The following is a 22,129-nucleotide window of genomic DNA, read 5'->3' on the forward strand; positions in this document are numbered from 1 at the left end:
GTGTTCACACAAAAACTTGTACATGAATGTTTACAGCAGCATTATTCATAACAGCCAAAAGGTAGAAACATCCCAAATGTCTAATAACGGATGAACGGATAAACAAAATGTGGTATGTCCACACAATGGATTATTAAGTCATAAAAAGGAATGAAGTCTTGATATATGCTACGACAAGGACGAAGCCAGAAAACAGTATGCTAAGTGGAAGAAGCCACACACAAAACACCATATATTATATAATTCAATTTATAAGGAATGCCCAGAATAGGCAAATATATAGATACAGAAAGTGGACAGCGGTTACTTAGGGCTGGAAACGATGGTGAGTTTGGGAAGTAACAGCTAAAGTGTTCATAGTTTCTTTTTGAGCTAAGGAAAAGTTCTAAAATTGATTGTGGTAACAGTTGCACAACTCTGTGAATATACTAAAACCACTAATATATGAATTATATCATAATAAAGCTATTAGAATAAAAAGCTTTCAGTTAAATAGATTGTGGCTATAATATAAATTGACCTGAGAAAGCTTTTGACAGGATGTCACACACACTATTTTTAAGAGAATTGAGTCACCACAGGACTGTGATCCTTTACCCTTAAGAGTAGATATTGCTTTTGAAATGGCAAACAAAGGTAGGGACAAAGGCAGGTATTTGATATTTTGAAAGTATGATTTCTTAGACATAGGTTGCGGTGGGGCTAGTTTTTTTCTTTTTAATACATCTTTATAAACAATCTGAAGGTGAGAATGCACAGTACAATCCCCAAATTGACAACTATACTAAACTTTTCCTGATGAGAAAATGCTTAGTTGATGAGAATAAACTATAGAGCTTATTGGCTGGCAGCTGTAAAGGGTGGCCCCCCAGCGATATGCTAAACAACTCAGGGACATTGTGAAGACTTTGTGCGGCAAGGCCCTAGGCAGGAAGGCTCATTACTGAATGACCTGAAGACAAATTGCATTTGGGAACTTATACATACGCATACAAATGAGTACCCTAGGGCAGTGGCTGGGCTTGATTTCGGAAGCCCAGGAGAGGGGACTTTTCTCCTCCTAGAAGGGTTAGGCAGATACCCCTACACGGACAGCTGCAACCCATCTTGTCATGTCCATTCCCTGGCTGGGAACCTAGGAAGGTATACAGGCTCCTGAGAGTGTGAAGCTAAACTTTAGTGCAAAAGAAAAATGGTCTGTCCTCTGAGAGTCTCTCTCCAGGAAAAGAGCCCACAGTTCTGCTGAGGATGGAAAAAAAGAGTTAAAAAGCCTCTTTTTCACTTCGACCTGAAGGAAGGAAAATGCAAGTAGCAAGTTCTCCCAGCAGCGGTGACTGCAGAGCACCCTCTTCCCGGGGGAGAGGTGAAGAGCAAGGTGCGCTCCTGACAAGACCAGCTACGTAATCGGCGGACCCAGTGCAAGGTGAAAGTGTGGGGTGCCTTGCTCATGAATTACTCAGAATCTCAGAACAGTGAAAGCAGAGCATTAAACCAAACACGGGGCTCCTCTAAGAGCGGGCGCTCTCTGCAACTGAACACGTCGTACACCCGTGATGCCCTGACTCGTGAGCAGCAACAGTGGGAGCAAAAATTCAGAAGGCCCAGAAAAGCATAAAGCAGAAAATCAAGATCATCTAAGATCCCAACACCCAGGGACAACCACTATTCTCATTTTGGTGTACAGCTCAGAGATTTTTCTATACACATATAGACATTTACTCATACAATTTTTTATATTATGGAAATGGTATACTGTACATTCTCTTCTGTAGCCTTTTTTTAAACTTATTACATTATGAGAGCTTTCAAAAATATTAGTAAATACAGATCATTTCAATCCTATTGTACAGATAACAGAACATAATAGATCCATGTTCCATTTAACCAAACCCGTATTGTTAGGTTTCTAAAGGGTCTTGAGTTTTCCATTATTAAAAATGATGAGCACTGAATATCAATAAAGTTGAGTGAGGATTCAGTCACTCAGTATAAAGCACTTCACAGAGTACTTGGCAAGTAACAAGCTGTCTATAAAAGTTAGTGACATTTTTAATATTGTGTCTGGTGTAATGACTGAACTAATTCACATTTCCAACAGCAGGGTAAAAGAGATTGGTTTTTCTAAATCCTTGCCAATTGTTTCAGATTTTGTCCTTTGTATTTCTTCTATGAATGGTTTGTTTATGTTCTTTCACAGTTCTCCTATTGGATTCCTTATGCTTTTTAAATTTAAACTGATTTCTGTATTGGGGATATAAATCCTTTGTCATAAGAATAACAAGTACTTTCTTTACCTAAAAAAAAAAAAAAAGACTTAAGACTTACCTCCAGTTCCTAGGACCTTCAAGAGCTCAAAATTTTCAATCCCCACCTTCTCTGCATGTCCTGTTAAATTAGCTAAAAAAGAAAGAGAAAAAAGAAATAATTAAGGAGATCAGCAACAGGAGGGGGCCCACAGGGGCTTCTGAGGTACCAGCAATGTTGTTTTTTTTTTTTTTTTTTTTTTTTGAGGAAGATTAGCCCTGAGCTAACTACTGCTAATCCTCTTCTTTTTGCTGAGGAAGACTGGCCCTGAGCTAACATCCATGCTCATCTTCCTCTACTTTATATGTGGGATGCCTACCACAGCACGGCTTGCCAAGCAGTGCCGTGTCTGCACCCAGGATCTGAACCGGCGAACCCCGGGCCGCTGAAGCAGAACGTGTGACTTAACCGCTGTGCCACCGGGCCAGCCCCTGTTTTATTTCTTGACTTAGGTGATAAACCAGAGGTCACTTTATAATTATTTGTTAAACTGTGCAACTATGTTTTGTACAATTTTCTGTATGTTATACATTACAATAAAACATTTTTTTAAAATTCAGTAACTATCTGTCATTTGTACCAAAGAGTAACATAAAAATAAAGTGTCAACAGACTCTCTACTGACCAATATAATCTGAAAGCAAACACAAATTCTAATTCATAGATAGACATGTAGTGGAAAGAAAACTGGACAGATGTAGAGGATGTATTTGTTTATTCAAAAACCATTTCCTGAGTGTCTACTACAGGCCGTCCCCAGGTTCTAGGATGGGTTCTACCCCCATTTCTGCTCTAAGCACTTTACCCTGCTTTAGCTTGCATCAATCACCTGACCTCCCTGTGCCTCACTTCTTTCATCTCTGAAACAAAAGCGGTGGTCTCAACGAACACTAAGATCTCAGCCAGCTCTAAAATTCTAGGACATTTAAGTATGTTTAAAAATACAAACTCTTCGAAAACATACTCTGTCCTAAATAAGTAAAACTAGGATATCTTATAAGTGAGCGTTTTCTGACGTATATTCCGTTGAATTCTGGTCCTATTATATAAGATGTTAATAGGTGTTATCTTTGGGAGAAAGGTCGGGGATAGAGTCCTATAGTCAAAAAAATATGAAAATAGTTGGCTTAAACAGAGTTAAATAGGTTTCTTTACAGCTAAACCTCAAAGATCCTGTATCATCAAAATATACATGCGGATCTTCAAGGCCAAGATAATACATTTGTCAAATTTATTGGATGACAAAATTATTTTTATGGTAAGACCGATTAATATTACGTGAAGTAGCATTCTAGAGATACAGTCAGGAAATGCTTGGTCCAAATCCTAGTTCTACCACTTATAAGTTGTGTGACCTTGAACAAATTACTTCTCTGTGTCTCACATGGTTGTAGTATAAAATGAGAATAATAAAAATACCCACCTTCAAAATGTATTGATGTCTGCAATTTACTTTAAAATGCATTAAAAAAATAAGATGGACTGACGGATGAATATAGGTATGGACAGAGATGTAATAAAGCAAATATAACAAAATGTTAACTGCAGAATCTAGATAGTGAGTATTAGGGTGTTCAATGCACAATTCTTTCAAATTCTCTGTATATTTGAAAATGTCCATAATAAAATGGTAAAAAATAATACCTACTTCATAGGGTTGTGATGAGGATTAAATGAGTTAAATCTATACAGTGCTTTCTTGTGTGCCATTATGCATTATTGTAAGTGTTTGTAAATAAGTTAATCCTTTTGGACTACAATTTTAAGAAAATTAGACCCAACTAAGAACTTCTAGAATTAAAATTTTCAGGGGTAAGTAACTTTAGCGTCTTTCCAAAGTTTAACTAAATACATAATTTTAAAAAATTTAATTTATGGTCAACACACATAAAATAAAATTTACTATTTTAACTATTTTTAAGTATACAGTACAATAGTGCTAACTATATCCATTGTTTGCAACAGATCTCAAGAACTTTCTCATCTTGCAAAACAAGCTCTACATCCCAACTCCTCCTCTTTTTCCCTGCCCTCAGCCCCTGGGAACCACCCTTCTACTTTCTGTTTCTAAGAGTCAGACTATTCATGCATAATTTTAAAGTGGGAACCAATCAGAGTACATGGTCCATGCCTCAACGCTGGCATCAATATAAATATAAAATGAATACCAAAAACATAGGTAGTATCTCTCAGTAAACACACAATAGCATATCCTACAGTATAGAAATCAAGCAGATTATATAAAAGTCAAGCTCACAGGACACCACCACTTTTGAAATAATGATTTGACTCTCCTCTAACTGAATGTTAAATTCTGTTCTTTTACTGTGCCAAAATTTTTTAAAAGTTTAAGACATTATTGAAGAGTCATATTTAAAAATTATTTCTCCTGACTCTATTAGGAATCATCTTTTATTTACTATGAGATATGTAAAGACCCAACTCTCCAAAAGCATTGTCCATACACTATATTTCTCCCATATCTATAAGTACAGGTAGACTAGAAAGATAAGGAACTATCTTTTGACAGGCAGCCACTTCAGTCTTTCTTCACTAACCATAGAATTACTTTCATAGGAAATTAAAAGAGGTGACAAATTAATTCCACTTTGTTCTACAAAGTATACCATCCAGGAAACCCTGGCCATTCACAAAGATCTTTCAGATGATCTGTGAAGGGCTGTTTTTGTTCATAACCTACTACCTTTATTTGGTTTCTCCATGTAAATTAACACTTTGTCTGCAAGGGGAGCTCAAGCCTTCTGCAACCTCCTAGTCTCAGGGTTGGGGAGAAGAACTGACAGGGTTCAAGATGGAGGGCACTGATACCTTCTGTACTTGATGGGGGCGGGTGGTGGTTAAGGTTTGCAAGTGATGAGGAGGTTACCTCTGGTTTCTTCGAGCTATGTTCTCTTTGGATTCTCCTCTCTGTGGCTTAGCTGCTGAAAGTTTATTTACTTTTTGTATTGCTTTTCTATCGAGATTGTTCCCAGGCAACTGGTGAGGTAAGGCAGAGCTTGGGAGAGGTTCTTCCCTCCCTCATACAAGCCCCAGGTCCTAAGAAAACCCAAGAATGCCGGGCTTGAAAAGAACTTAGCTTTGGGCTTACGAAAACACACTCTTTTTACACCTCAGGTTTCTCCTAGAGTTTATCTTTCCTGGCCTTTTCTTGCTTAAGATAGTGAGATTCCAATGAATAAGCTTAGTGGGTATCTGCTTAGGGCAAAGGGACCTATAAGTCTTAAGTAGGTCCATGTGGTCAAGTGCAGCTCGCCCAGGGCAAAGATTCAGTTTGGGGTAAAGGACGAAAGATCAACCTTGTCATAATGTACTCCTTTATTTTGTCCTCTCTGTCTTAATTTCACTTGGGGACCAAACAATCATAACTGCAATGGGGCAGGATACAGAGATCTTTATCCTGACAACAGTCCACAAAGCTAGAATCTGCAGTTCTCAGAAAACATTCCTTTGGTTCATCTCTTTCTACTCTGAAAATATGAAAAATAACTTTTTTATTTAAGAAAATTAATTACAATTTCACTGGTGTTGAAACAAAAGTAATATCATTCACCATTTAACCCTGATTTTTATTTTATTTTCTTATTATTTTGCTTTTGAAGTGCTGAGAAATAGAAGCAAACAGTTCATGGGTCAACTTTTTGCTCAAAGGGAAAATTAACTGAAGACATTTGAACACCAAAAATGTATTTAATACATTTTAAGTTTTATTGAGACATAATTTACATACAATAAAATTCACCCATTTAAATGAACAGTTTGATGCATTTGGTAATTGTGTACAGTCATAAAACCTCCCCACAATCAAGAAATAAAACAGTGCCATCATCCTGAAAAGTTTCTAGTCATTATAGTTTTAAATTTCTAGAATTTCATATAAATGGAATCATACAGTATAGTTTCTTTGCATTCGTTTCATTTACTTAGCCTAATGTTTTTTGAGTTTACCCAGGTTTCTGCGTGTGTTACTACTTCATTCCTCTTTATTAGAGTAGTATTCCATAGCAGAGATATACCACAATTCGCTTTTCCATTCACCAGTTGATGGACTATGCGGGATGGTGTGTGCAGTTCTGGGCTATGATGAAGTATTTTTGTGGACTTAGGTTTTCATTTTTCATTTCTCTCGGGTAAATACCTAGCAATGAGATGGCTTTATATGCCATAGGTCCATGTCTACCTTTGTAAGATACTATCATACTACTGTATTAAATTGGCTGTGCTATTTTGCATTCCCTCCAACAATATATATGTGAGGTCCAGATGCTCCACATTCTCTTGAAGACATGATAATCTCAGACCTTTAATTTTAGCCATTCTAATGAGTATGAAGTGGTATCTAATTGTGCTTGTTTGTAGGCTTTATTTTTTAGAGTAGTTTTAGGTTCACAGCAAAACTGAATGGAAGGTACAGAGATTTCTCATATACCCTCTGCCCCCACTCATGCATCCTCTACCCCATTATCAACATCCCCTCCCAGAGTGGTCCATTTGTTACAACTGATGAACCTACATTGACACATCATTATTATCCAAAGTCCGAAGTCTACATTAGGGCTCACTCTCGGTGGTGTACATTCTATGGATTTAGACAAATGTATCTACCGTTGTAGTGTTTAGTATCACATAGAGTAGTTTCACTGTCCTAAAAATCCTTTGTTCTCTACCTAGTCGTTCTTCCCTGCCCCTAACTCTGGGCAACCACTAATCTTTTTACTGTCTCCATGGTTTTGCCTTTTCTAGAATGTCACCATAGCTATAATCATACAACATGCAGCCTTTTCAGATTGGCTTCTTTCACTTTGTAATATGCACTGAAGTTTCCTCCATGTCTTTTCATAGCTCACTTCTTTGTAGTGCTGAATAACATTCCATTGTCTGGATGTAACAGTTTATTAATTCATTCACTGACTGAAGGACATCTCAGTTGCTTCCAGGTTTTGGCAACTATGACTCAAGTTGCTATAAACATCCATGTCCAGTTTTTGTGTGGACATTAAGTCTTCAATTCCTTTGGGTAAATACCAAGGAGCACAATTGCTGGGTTATATTTTAAGACTATGTTTAGTTTTGTAAAAAACTGCCCAACTGTCTTCCAGAGACTGTACCACTCTGTATTCCCACCAACGAGTGAGAGTTCTTGTCACTCCACATCCTCACTAGCATTTGGTGTTGTCAGTGTTCTGGATTTTGGCCATTCTAATAGTAGTTAATTTGCATTTCCCTGATGACATATTATGTGGAGCATCTTACCATATGCTTATTTGCCATCTGTATATCTTCTTTGGTGAAGTGTCTGTCAAGGTTGTTGGCCCTTTTAATCGGCATGCTTATTTTCATACTGTTGAGTTTTAAGAGTTCTTTGTATATTTTGGATAACAGTCCTGTACCAGATGCGTCTTTTGCAAATATTTTCTCCCAGAATGTAACTTGTCTTCTCATTCTTTTGACATTGTCTTTTCCAGAGCAGAAGTTTTTAATTTTAATGAAATCCAGGTTATCAATTCTTTCTTTCATGGATCATGCCTTTGGCGTCATATCTAAAAAGTCATTGCCAGGGGCCATTGCTGTCGCCTAGTGGTTAAGTTCAGCACGCTCCACTTTGGCAGCCCAGGTTTGATTCCCAGGTGTGAACCTACACCACTTTTTGGTGAACATGCTGTGGTGGTGTCCCACATACAAAACAGATAAAGATTAACACAGATGTTAGCTCAGGGCAAATCTTCCTCAAGCAAAAAGAGGAAGATTGGCAACAGATGTTAGCTCAGGGAAAATCTTCCTCAGCAAAAAAAAAGAAGTAAAAAAATTATAAAATCATTGCCATTCTCAAGGTCACCTAGGTTTTCTCTTATGCTATCTTCTAGGAGTTTTATAGTTTTACATTTTACATTTAGGTCTGTGATCCATTTCAAGTTAATTTTTGTGAAGAATGTAAGGTCTGTGTCTAGATTCATTTTTTTTTTGCATGTATATGTCCAGTTGTTCCAGCACCATTTGTTAAAAAGACTATCTTTGCTCCATTGCGTTGTCTTTGCTCCTTTGTCAAAGATCACTTGACTCTATTTATGTAGGTCTATTTCTGGGCTCTCTATTCTGCTCTATCCATCTATCTGTCTGTTCTTTCCCCAATACCACACTGTCTTGATTATTGTAGCTTTACAGTAAGTCTTAAATTTGGGTAACGTCAGTCCTCTGACTTTGTTCTTCTAATATTGCGTTGGCTATTTTGGATCTGTTGACTCTCCATATAAACTTTAGAATCAGATTATTGATATATACAAAATAACTTGCTTGGATTTTGATTGGGATTGCCCTGAATCTATAGATTATGTCAAGAAGAACTGACATCTTGACAATATTGAGTCTTCCTGTCCATGAACATGGAATATCTCTCCATTTATTTACTTCCTATTTGACATCTTGCATAAGACTTTTGTCGCTTTCCTCATATTAATCTTGTACACAGTTTGTTAGATTTACACCTAAGTATTTCATCTTTAGGGGTGCTAATGTAAATGGTATTGTGTTTTTAATTTCAAATTACACTTGTTCATTGCTAGTATATAGGAAAGCAACTGACTTTTGTATGATCAATGTCGTATCCTACAACCTTGCTATAATCACTTATCAGTTCCAGGAATTTGTTTGCTGATTCCTTTGAATTTTCTACATTCTCAATGTGGTTTTAAATTTCATTTTCTTTCTTTTTTTTTTTTAAAGATTGGCACTTGAGCTAACAACTATTGCCAATTTTCTTCTTTTTTTTTTTTGCTTTTTCTCCCCAAATCCCCCCAGTACATAGTTGTATACTTTAGCTGTGGGTTCTTCCAGTTGTGGCATGTGTGACACTGCCTCAGCGTGACCCGATGAGTGGTGCCATGTCCATGCCCAGGATCTGAACCAGCAAAACCATGGGCCACCAAAGCAGAGTACACGAACTTAACCACTCAGCCAGGGGGCCAGCCCCTAAATTGCATTTTCTTGATAACAAGTGATATTGAACATCACTTCATGGGTCTATTGGCCATTTACACATCTTTTCTTGTGAACTGTTCAAATCTTTTGTCCATTTTTTATAGAGTTTTTTGTGTCTTAACTGTTGAGTTATAAGACTTCTTTATATATTTTAATAAAAGCACTTTGTCAGATATATGTTTTGCAAATATATTCTCCAATTCTGTAGCTTGCCTTTTTATTTTCTTAACTGTGTCTTTTTTAAAAGCAAATTTTAAAAATTTTTATGAAGTACATCTTACCAAATTTTTTCTTTTATAGTCTGTGCTTTTTTGGATCCTGTTTAAGAAATCCTTGCCTAATTCAACGTCACAAAGACACTCTCCTATATGTTCTTCTAGAAGTTTAATAATTTTAGCTCTAATATTTAAGTCTATAATCCATTTTGAGTTAACTTTCTTGTATGATGTGATGTAAGGATCAAAGCTCATCTTTTCTCATACAGATATCCAGTTGTCCCAGTACCACTGGAAAAAAAAACCCCTATGATTTCACCTTTGATTTATATTGGCTCTGTTGTCAAAAATCAATTGACCACATAACTGTGAGTCTATCTGATGAGTCTAATATTCTATTCCAGTGATCCATGTCTAGCCTTACGCCAGTAGTGCACTGCCTTGGTTACCATAAGTCTTGAAATCAGGTAATATAAGTCTCCCAACTTTGATCTCTTTTTCAAGATTTTGTTGCATTTTCTTATAAGTTTTAGAATTAGGTTTTGAATTTCTACCAAAAAAGCCTGCTAGGATTTTGTCTGCAGTATTTAACTATTAACATTTTAACCTAAACTGCTAGTTTAATAGTTTAATCTATTAATAGTTTAATAATTATTTAATAATATATAATTTTAATAATAATTATTAATAGTTTAATCTATTAACAATTTAATGTAATTATTGATATTGTTGGGTTTGGGTCTACTATTTTATTATTTGTTTTTGACTTGTCTTTTCTGTTGTTTGTTCCCATGTTCCTTCTTTTATGACTTTTAAAAAAATCATTTGAATGCTTTTTAGAATTTCATTTCTATTTTTACATTGGCAATTTTAGCTCTACTTCTTTGCATTATCTGTGCAGTTATTGCTCTAAGGATTACAATATACATCTCTAACTATTCATAGTCCTTTTACAGCTAATATGGAAAACTTGCAATCATCCTTTATGGAATAGCTACTATACATTACATGGAGTTAATAGTATCTTCTACATATATTATAAACTTCACAAGACAATGTTATAAGTTTTGCTCATATGATACAATTTATAAAGAAATTAAGAGGAAAGAGAGAGACTTTTGCATTTCTGCAGATATTTATCATTTTTGATGATCCTTCTTTTTTAAGGATCCAAAATTCCATCTGGTATCACTTTTCCTCAGCCTTAAAGAATTTCCTTTGACGTTTCTTGTAGTGCAGGTAATGAATTTTCTGAGTTTTCTTTTATCTGAAAAAGACTTTTTTTACCTTCATTAAAAATTTTTTTGAGATATAATTCACATAAAATTCCCTTTTAAAGTGCATAATTCAGTAGTTTTTAGTACACTCACAAGATTGTGCCATTACTACTGCTAATTCTGGAATCTTCTTCATTCTCAAAGAATATTTTCCTTTGATATAAAATTCTGGATTGACTTTTTCTGTTCTTCTAGCACTTTAAAAGTGTTCTTCCACTCTCTTTTCGCATCCATAGTTTCTGAGATGCAGTCAGTCAAAAAATAGATCATTGCTTCTCTGTTTGAAATGTGTCATTTTTCTCTTACTGCTTTGAACATTTGCTCTTTATCTTTCAACAGTTTTGCCATGACGTGTCTTGAGGTGGACCTCATCGGATTCACTGAGCCTGATATTCATTGAGTATCTTATATTTATAAATTTGTTTTTCATCAAATTTGGAGAATTTTTGCCTTAATTTTTCAAATATTTTTCTATCCTCTACTCTCCTTTCCTTCTGAGATTCTAATTATATGTATGTTAAATTGTTTGATACTACTTAAGAGGTCCCTGAGACTCTATTCATTTTTTTCCAATATGTTTTCTCTCTGTTCTTCATATTAGTTAATTTCTACAGCTCTATCTCCAGGTTCACTTACTTTTCCTTCTGTCATCGCTGGTCAACTGTTAAATCCATCCAATGATTTTTTAATTTAAAATATTGTATTTTTCATTTCTAGAACTTTCATTTGGTTCTTTTTCATTGTCTCTATTTATCTGATTTATTTTTTCATTCACTGAAAGCATGTTGTTTTACTTCATTGAGGATACTGTAATAGCTGATGTAAAATTCTTGTCTGCTATTGCCAATATCTCATTAATCTCAGGATAAGACTCAGCTGATTTTCTTTCCTCTTGGGATATGTCCCATTTTCTTGATTTCTCATACATAGGGTAATTTTGGATTGTACCCTTAATCCTATACATGTTAATTTGTGAAGGCTCTAGATTGTTTTTTTCTCTAACGAGAGTTATTTCTCTTAACTTAGCAGGCAATTATCATGGCTTGGCAGGGCTTGACTTGAACTGCAAACTCTACTTCTTAGGAGGCAGCTCTAGTCCAGTTCAGACCTTCTGTCTTTAGCTGTACTGTTCCACATCTGCTGTACTCATGCATGGTTCAGAGGTCAGTCAGAGATGTGTGTACACAAAATTTGAGGACTCCCCTTCCTCTGACTCCTCTCCTTCTGAAATTCCTCCATGATTTTCAGTCATCAGGGTTCTCTGGGTCTCAGTTTTCTAGTTTCCCTGGCCAGAGAGACTACTGTTTTTCCACCAGAGTCCCCAGAGCCTGGACTGTACTTAGCCTGAAGCTATAATCAGTGGAGAGGCAAAGCTACTTCTTACAGCTTCCCTCCTCCTCTCCTCCAACTGGGTACTCCCCTTTACAGTCTGTCTGCTTCTGTTCACTCTCAAGCACCTTAAATAGTTGCTTTTTGTATTAAGTCCAGGTTTTATAGTTATTTTCTGCAAAGGAATTCTCCAGGAGGCAGTCTTATTTTGACATCACAAGAAGCAAAAGTCTTCCTACAGTCAACATTATTATAGCAGTTTCTACTTCAACTACTGCCTCAGCAAGTTAACTTCAAAGAGTAAAAATAAAAAAGGGGCTATGATATAGGCCCATCTCAGGGATCTTGAACTTACCAGCCATATGATACTTTCTTTCACATTACATCTGTTAGGCAATGTAAGTGATCACACATATGGAAGCGAATCAACAGAAAACTCTATCATATTTAGGCATAGAGGAAATACTTGTTAATTATAAAGATGTTTTCATTGTGCTAATGACAAACCTCATAAAATAAATGGTAAATATGACACTATTAGAATCCTACGCAAAGACAAATACACACTCAAGCATGAGTCTAGGTGTCTAAATGGTTCTCATTTCTATGCTATTATTTGTCGTTGTAATTAGAAGCCTTTGAGCATAACAGTCTAAAAATAAACTACATTTCTCTTAATTAAATTGTTAACCTAAGAGCAAGAGCTCAAACTTCCCAGCAACAATACTAACATTTATTAGAATAAGACTTAAAATATTTACCCATTTTATTTTATCCCGGAGGTGAAATAAACATCAGCCAATTACAGAAATCTTCTGCATTTCTGAGCCATCCACACCTTAGTAAAGTCCAAAATGATGTTCTGATGAGATGGTATGGAGCTATCCGCATGCCTGGGACAAGGCTGTACCAGAAACAGGCCTGTACTACTGAAATAAAATCATCCATTGTCTTGATCCAAACACGCAAGTAGATGGTACGTCACTGTGGTTGCAGGAGCCCCCTGCCCCTGTGGCAGCCATGCCTCTGCCCAACCTCCTGTCTAGTTCTCCCCAAAAGTAAGAGAGGTTACTAATCTAACTATCCAAACGTCCAAAATTCTGCTTGGGCAGAGTGAGCAGTAGGTGGAGTGAGTGTGTTAAAAGAGCAGTCCCTGCAGTCTGTTTTTTGTCTCACTTCTGGGTTGGCCTAACCCCCTGGGGCCAAATGGCCATTCTCCTGCACCCCTCCCTTCACTACACATAGCAATTAACAAAGTGGTTTTGGAGGTTCTCTTGGGACTCAGTATTCACTGACTAGTTTGTTCTCCCCTCTAACCTTCTAACTCATACACCTCATACGCTGGTCCCAAGATTATGACTAGATGGGGTTGGGAGGGACGGAGGAATCTTCACCTAGGCCTTAAGCCTAAACTACATGCACCAGTGCTGCTTTTAAGAAAGAGTTACACACTGGTGTGTTGAAGGTTTGCACAGCTTTTACTGAAGTGGCACTCTGAGTCCCACCGACCACGGTTCCTTGCAGACAGCTCCCTCATGACTCCTGAGGGAAGAGAAAAGATTGGCTGGGCAGAGTTCAGGCATTTATAGATTTCTGGCTATAACAGTATAATGGTATCAAAACCTCACCCTCAGTCCCTAAATCCTAACTAAAAGGATTAACTCCTTCCCACAGAAACAATGCCTTATGAAAACTCTTCACAAATATATAAAATAACAAAGAATGTCAACAAACTTTAAAAACTTAAGACTAGAGCTATCTAATTGGTACAGAGCAGTATGACCACATCATTTGCTGATATCTAGCATCTATTTTGATGCCTGGCCAGCCCTGACGGTCTAGTGGTTACAATTTGGCTCTCTCACTGCCATGGCCCAGGTTCTTTTCCTGGCCAGGGAACCACACCATCTGTCTGTCAGTTGTCATACTGTGGCAGCCGTGTGTTACTGTGAGGCTAAAAGCTATGCCACTGGTCTTTCAAATACCAGCAGAGTCACCTATGGTGGACAGGTTTCAGCAGTTTCTAGACTAAGACAGAGTAGGAAGAAAGGCCTGGCCACCCACTTCCAAAGAAATTGGCCTTGAAAACCCTATGAATGTTAGCAGAGCACTGTCTGATAGAGCTCTGAGAGGTGAGAGGATGGTGTAGAGGGACCGGGCGGGGACCCACTCTGCGGGACACAGGGTGGCTAGGAGTCGGAATCAACTCGACGGCGCCAACAACAAATTTTGATGCCCACGTCACATGAGTTGTTAAATATTAGTAAACTTAGACTAAAACATTAAATATTTTTAAACTTTTCGAGGTCAACTTTAGGCCTACCTATATTGTTAATCAGCTTAGTCTCCTTTCATCAAAAGCATTTAAAGGCTTTTTACCCTCAGGCAATACCAAGTTTAATTATTTAGAAAGACTAGGTGTGAACAGTTTTAATGCTATCACAAAGCAATTTTAACCAATTTTTTCCTTATTAAAATATTAGGAACTATCCCACTGAAAATCCTTCACTTCTTGATTAGTGTTATTATACTATATGTATACTCCCTGGTTAGGAAATCACTTTTAAGACTGAATTTAACCAAGCCCTTTACAAGAAGTCCACAAATTTTTTAAAAGACCCCAAATTGCTAAAGCAATCCTGAGTAAGAAGAACAAAGCTGGAGGCATCACAATCCCTGACTTCAAAACATACTACAAAGCTACAGTAATCAAAACAGCATGGTACTGGTACAAAAACAGGTGCACAGAGCAATGGAACAGAAGTGATAGCCCAGAAATAGAACCACACATCTATGGACAACTAATCTTTGACAAAGGAGCTAAGGGCCCACCATGGAGAAAAGAAAGTCTCTTCAACAAATGGTGCTGGGAAAACTGGACAGCCACATGTGAAAGAATGAAAACTGACCATTCTTTTTCACCATTCACAAAAATAAACTCAAAATGGATCAAAGACCTAAAGATTAGACCTGAAACAATAAGTCTTCTAGAAGAGAATATAGGCAGTACACTTTTGACATCAGTATTAAAAGGATCTTTTCAGAGACCATAACTCCTCAGACGAGGGAAACAATAGAAACAACAAACAAATGGGACTTCATCAGACTAAAGAGCTTCTTCAAGGCAAGGGAAAACAGGATTGAAACAAAAAAACAGCCCACTAATTGGGAAAAAATATTTACAAGCTACTTATCTGACAAAGGGTTAATCTCCATAATATATAAAGAACTCACACAGCTCAACAACAAAAAATCAAACAACCCGACCAAAAAATGGGCAGGGGACATGAACAGACATTTCTCCAAAGAAGATATACAAACGGCCTATAGACAGATGAAAAGATGCTCACCATCAGTAATCATCAGGGAAATGCAAATCAAAACTACACTAAGATATCACCTTACACCTGTTAGAATGGCAAAAATAACCAAAACAAAAAGTGACAAATGTTGGAGAGGTTGTGGAGAAAATGGAACCCTCATACACTGTTGGTGGGAATGCAAACTGGTGCAGCCACCATGGAAAACAGTATGGAGATTTCTCAAAAAGTTAAAAATAGAAATACCTTATGACCCAACCATCCCACTACTGGGTATCTATCCAAAGAACTTGAAATCAGCAATTCCAAAAGTCCCATGCACCCTATGTGCATCACAGCATTATTTACAACAGCCAAGACGTGGAAGCAACCTAAATGCCCACCAACTGATCATTGGATGAAGAAGATATGGTATATATATATACAACAGAATACTAGTCAGCCATAAAAAAGATAAAATCGCCCCATTCACAACATCATGGATGGACCTTGAAGGTATTATGTTAAGTGAAATAAGCCAGATAGAGAAAGATGAACTCTGTATGACTCCACTCATAGGTGGAAGTTAAACATGTAGACAAAGAGAACTTATTGGTGGTTACCAGGGGAAGGGGGGAGGGGTGAGGGGAGGGCACAAAGGGTGAAGTGGTGTGCCTACAACACGACTAACAATAATGTACAACTGAAATTTCACAAGGTTGTAAACTATCATAACCTTAATAAAAAGTTAAAAAAAAAAGCTAAAAAAAAATTTTGCCAAAACAAATGAATTTCCATATTTAAATTATTCCCTTTAGGAAACAGTTTGAATTATTAGCAAATAATTAAAAAGGAAAAATCTTATTTATACAATGAATATAAAATACTTGGTTCTTTACACTATAACTGGATTCCTTCAGCTAATACTATAATATTAATATGGTTATGTGCAGTGTGGGAAAATATAACTGATGTAATTTTTAAAATAATAAATTTAGACTAAAAGGATAATTGTTTTTTCTGCCAAATTTAAATAGCTTTGTTGTTTGTTTATTATAAAATAATCCAGGTTCATAGTTTTAAAAAAATAGACAAATAGGCCTAAGGCAGACCTTGAAAATCTCCCATACTCCCAACCACTCAGAGATAACTATTGCTAATCCTTGGCATATTCCTCCAGGATTTTAGCCATAAACCTATGATTGATAAACAGCTTCTTAACCCAACTTTCTAGGCAATTCTATTACCAATGTAATTTGTAATGCATATTATCTATGATTTTTTCTTTAAGTTGTGAGATATTTAACTTGGAACTTCCCACTCTGGTGGAGAAAAACAATCAGTAAAAACACATTCTTCATTCTGTTACCATAGTTTCTGCTAAGCGGCACAAATGTAAACGCACAGAGCATGTGCTGAAATCATTTGATTAGATCTAATGATTCACTTGTGTTAAAGCTAAGAAAAGGTTTAATTTAAAAGCACTTTTACAATTAAAGTAGAAATGAAGAGAATAATGCTTTTGAAACCATTTCAAGCCAAGTATCTTAGCATATGACTAAGGTACTCATATGCCAGATTTTATTCAATGAATTAATCACTTATTAAACTTGCCATAAACTGAGAAATGTAATTTAATAAAGAGGATTATGGAGCCTGTGGACATTAAGGGGAATATATTATCACATGAAGCTAGTTAGAAATGCGCGTTGAGAATATAGGTCCTCGATCACCCATTTAACACTCAGCGAATGCCTACTAACACCTGAGCGAGATGCCAGGTCTTTCACTAACAGCTACAGGATTTGAACTGGCAAAGACGAGAGAATGGCTGGGGAATTCTGGGCTAACAGAATAGCTGGAGCAAAAGCTTAAGTAGGAATAAGTATTTTCCTAGTAGAGAATAGTAAGAGGACTGTTCTAATTAGCTACAACGGGTTCATGTGGGACAAACAGTAAAAATATAACATCAAATAGGTACATGGAACCAGCTGATTCAAAACCTAGAATGCCAGACTAATTAGTTTTAATGAATCCATAGGCAATAACGGCTCTTGATAAGATGAAAGTAAGGTTCTAGGAAAATTACTCTGGCAGTAGCGTGCCATGAGGACAGAAGCAAAGAAAGACTAAGGCTAGAAGACAGTGAAGTTATCACAATAAACTAGATGTGTGCCAATGAGGGTCTGGTCTGAGCAGAAACTAGAATGAAGAGGAAAGAATGAACCTAAGAATCACGGTAATAATCAGTTCAAGAAACGTTTGCTGAACATCTGACTTTGGTGCTGAGACTAAAAGCAAACAGGACAGGGTCCCCACTTTCAAAGATAAATTAATTGAACTTCTGTTCCATTTTTTTCCCATTGGCCCCATATCTAAAGTACAAGAAATGAAAGTCTGGTGAATGGCAGACAGAATTTTGTTGAAAGGGGAAGTTGAAAGGGGAAGTTTTTGGGTTTCAACATTGATTTTAAAGCAATGGCATGAGCTCCCAAAAGGGCTGCCATGTAGGCAGTTCTAGACAAGGAACTAAAGCTCTGCAGAGACAGCATGCTGATGAGGTTCAGGACGTGCTACCCCAAAATATAGCACCTTGGCATACTGAATATTTTAAGATGAAGGAATTTGAGAAACAGCACATGCAAGACGGTTTCTGACCTCCCCCTGAAGCAGGTCATAAAACCCTCCTGTGAGAGGTGCCCTCCCTATACCCCGAGGAAAGGAGCATCCTTCTCTCTGAAAACAGGGGACACAGAGAGGAATCTGAACGAACAGGCCTTGCTAAGTCTCCCCCAGTTTACTACACTTACTTCATTCTCTTTGTCCATGATACCCTTTTTCCACGACTTTCCTTCCACTCCTCATCAAACCCAATATAAAAAAGTTCAGGTTTAACTGTTTCTTCAAGTCTTTATTTCCTTACAAAGGCTCCATGTCATATAAAACTTATGTTAAACAAATTAGTATGCTTTTCTCTTGTTAATTTGTCCTTTGTTACAGGGGTCCCAGTTAAGAACTTAGATGGGTAGAGGAAAAAGATTTTTCTTTCCCTACAATGCACAAAGTTACAGGACAGGGGCAATGGCTAAAGCTTTAAGAAGAAAGCCCTTCAGGAGACCACACAAAAAGAGGAATGAGTTGATGATGACCAGGAGTTAGGATGCAAGAAGAAAAAGAGCCAGAGAAACAGTTAGAAAACTAACAGTGAATAAAATCCAAGGAAGGACATAATGTCGATAAAAAGTTGATCATCAATGAAGTCAAACTGTGGTACAATGGGAAATATAGATTTGGTCTTTGTCCCAAAAGCTTAGGAATCTCCAGAGTGGTACGAGTGTCTTTCGTATGCTCATGAGATGACTGGTGGCTGGGGCCCCCTGGATAGCTTTTGGACTGGGGCTGGTTGCTGGAGACCAAGGACTCTCAGCCTCACCCTCTCAGCCTCCCCCCTCCCACCACTGGGGAGGGGACAGGGGCTGGAGATCCAGTTAATCACCAGTGGCCAATGATTTAATCAATCATGTCTACATAATGAAACCTCCATAAAAACCCCTAAACAATGGAGTTCAGGGTTCTCAGAGGTTCTGAGTTGGTGCACACACAGGTGCTGGTGTGGTGGTGCTCCCTGAGAGGGCACAGAAGCTACATTCCCCACCCTCACGCCCTCCAAATGCCTTGCCTAGGACTCTTCCATTTGGCTGTTCCTGAGTTGTAGTTCGATCCTTTATAGTATGAAGAAACAAAGCTTGAGCCTCAAAGTCTATGCAGGGAGGTCAGGGTGTAAGAGTGGGGATGGAAAAACAAAACAACATCCTTAAAAACAATGGATATAGATAATTCTGTTCAAAGAATGGGGATATAAAAAGAAGGAATAGAGGGAAAATGGGAAAGGATCATATGGAACTTTTTTGCAACTTAGAAGGCAGATGAGTGAGAAGGCCGAGGGACAAAGGGAACATGGGAAAGGCTGGGAAAGCGGAGATGAGAGTAGTGGCTCCTAAGGGAGCAGGTCCTTCAGGAAGCGGCAAATGGGGTCTAGGAAGGAAGGGGTTACAGACAGGGATTAAGGACAGAGAGAAGGATAGGACATGTGGAGGAGGAAGAAAGATTATCTACAGTCTTTTTAAAGGACACACATGGTCTGCGAGGGGAGTACCAGAGAGGGAGTGCAATGAACAAGAGTAAAATGCCTCAGAAATCAGCGTGGCTAACATACACAATAAAGGATGACATGAAACCTACGAAGTCACCTTAAGAGAGAAAAATCACTGTAAGCAGGGTAGAAGGAACTGAAGTATCCTAATCAAAAGAACTAAAATATCTAAAGAATGGACAAGATAGACTGGGAAAAACGAAAATTAAAAAATAAGATGCCAAACTGGGCAGCACTTTCCAGAGGACAGCCTAACCAGTCGCTTCGAACACCAGGTCTCCTAGGAGGAACACCCCTATCCTGGAGATAACTGGATCACACTCTTGAGCCTCTATGTCTTTAGCTATACAACCAACTCCCTTTTTTTCAATGCCATGGTCACCAGGCAACCCAATTTTAACTTGATACCTTTACCCAAAAGGAAAAATGCACTAATCGAGCAAACAAACGTTTCATGTACTTGTTTATTTGTATTTCCCACTTTAAGTCAGTGAAGTGTCATTTGGGTTTATACATCAGTCTTTTATGATTATAACTACAACTATATGCATGAAATCAGAGCACGGAAATACAAATAGTATAATGATCCCAGCATTGAATCCTATTTGCGGCTCTCAAGAAACACTCCACAGCAATATATACAAGACACTGCAGTAGTATCCTGTGACCTTGCCAATGGTTTTGATTGTTTTTCATTTCAGAAGAAAAGGAGAACAATTACAAAAAGCAACACTGTGAGATTTAGCTGTGGATGCAATAGGAAGTAGAGAAACTTACAGCTTGTTGCAGCAGAAACAATATTTAAGCCGTAATTTATTATAAATCTACAATCTACACAACACCATCAACTTCTAAAACTTAATGTCTACTCAAAACCTTGGCCAATTTTCTCAGTACTTAATAGATTATTTTTTTCTGAGACATTAGCTCATCAATTAAAAAAAAAAAAAAGAGGGAGACAAAGTCTAACAAGTTAATAAAAAAAAGTTCCTGTTTTTGGTAAAGAAAGGAGTTTCAGTCCTGGCCCAAATTCCCTATTCCTCAATGATAAGTTTCATCTTCCCCTTTCTAGCACCTTCAATGTTAAAGAAATATCAATATTAACCTCTAAAATTTCCAAGTTCTCGTGTGAAAGATATGACACTATATAGTAGACATTTTCCTCTTTTTAAAACTTTTCTTTTATTGTGAACTATAACAGAGAAAGTCTCAGGGTGGGGGTGACTGTAACCCCACCATCCTAATACTACTACTTTCACTTCCAGTCTTTTCTTATTGCGCAGGTATCCTACTTACTAGTGGAGGCTTGCCAGCTCCTTATAATCTAGACTAAATGGACTCAAACCCTGCAGAGCCACAGCCTGTGCAAGTCCAAGGCCTCCCCCTCCCCCAAGGTTTCTCTCAATTACCAGGAGAGCTGACATCCTCAGCACCCTCTGAGGTACCTGTGCATTGTCTCTTTTCTGCACTGCGCGGGTCCAGACAGAACGTGTGGGTCTTTCTTTGAGTTCAATAAAATGCAAAAGCAAAACCCAAACACGTGCAAAAGTCATTCCTTAGCATACGAGACTTTGGTGAAGATTTCTGGAAAAAGGCAGAGTAGAGGCACACACAGCAACAACGAAAAGGGAATTGGAAGTAGGAACACTCTCAATCTCTCTCCATCTTCCACCCTTGGGAGAGGAGGCTTTATCTCACCTCTTCCCTGGCCTCACATCCGTTTTCTGACTTTCCTCCTTTGTTTCTCTCTCTCCTGCCCTATTAGGCAAATCTGTCCCCTTGTTTCCTGACAAGCAGCTTCCACTTCCTCGCTTCTGACCTCTCAGCTCCAGTTAACATTCATACTCACATCCCTAAGTGAGCCTGCTATCAAGGCAATGCCGCCAGGGCAGTTCCCTCCATACAAGGAATTCTGGTGCCCATTGCTGTGATAATACATTTTTCTTCTCCTTTTCTATTTCGTAGGTTTTACGTAGTCATCATACTCTACATTAACTATATAGCCTACTAATTGAACAAACATTCTGAATGCTTACCTGTATCCAGCATTGTCCAAAGCACCAGCAAGGCTGGAGCAGACACACTCCCTGAGGCTACGCAGTGCAGGGTCCAGAGGAGGCACTCAGGCAAGTGAAGAAGCCCAAGGTGCAGGTACAAGCACTACTAGAGAGGTCTGAGATAGACAGAGTACCAGAAGAGCACAAGAGCATCTCACCCCGTCTGAAGGTTTGGGGAAGTCAGGCATTGATGGACAGCAAAGCAGAAAAAAGCCTGCACATCAGAAGGAAAAGCAAACAATAGCACCAAGACGACAGAGAACATGGCATAACTGGGAATCTGCAATTAGTGCAGACGGGAAGGAGCATGTGAAGGAACGGGAAAGAAGGCACCGCAAGACACAAGGCAGGAACTAATCCATGAAGGACTCTGTGTTTGATTTGAAAAAGTATGTATTTGTTTTAAAGGTAAGAGGGAGCCAATGAGAGATTTTAAGCAGAGGATTAAGATAACCAGTTCTGTACCTTAGAGAGACCACCAGCAGCGGTGTGGAAGATGAAT

At 37.9% G+C, this 22,129-nt stretch overlaps 1 protein-coding gene across 3 annotated transcripts in view; it reads right to left on the minus strand.

Moving 5' to 3' along the window:
• Positions 1 to 22,129, minus strand: part of RPS6KA5 (ribosomal protein S6 kinase A5) — a 164,631-nt gene that overhangs the window by 105,023 nt on the left and 37,479 nt on the right. For 2 of the 3 annotated variants that reach the window (XM_070594422.1, XM_070594421.1), the window contains exon 2: positions 2,326 to 2,397. In XM_070594422.1, coding sequence (XP_070450523.1) covers positions 2,326 to 2,397 — 72 coding nt within the window. Of the gene's footprint in view, positions 1 to 2,325; positions 2,398 to 12,879; positions 13,231 to 22,129 lie in introns of those variants that run through there. The other variant, XM_070594423.1, reaches the window with a different exon arrangement.

Source organism: Equus przewalskii, chromosome 25 (assembly GCF_037783145.1).
Source record: "Equus przewalskii isolate Varuska chromosome 25, EquPr2, whole genome shotgun sequence".
Taxonomy (NCBI): Eukaryota; Metazoa; Chordata; class Mammalia; order Perissodactyla; family Equidae; genus Equus; species Equus przewalskii.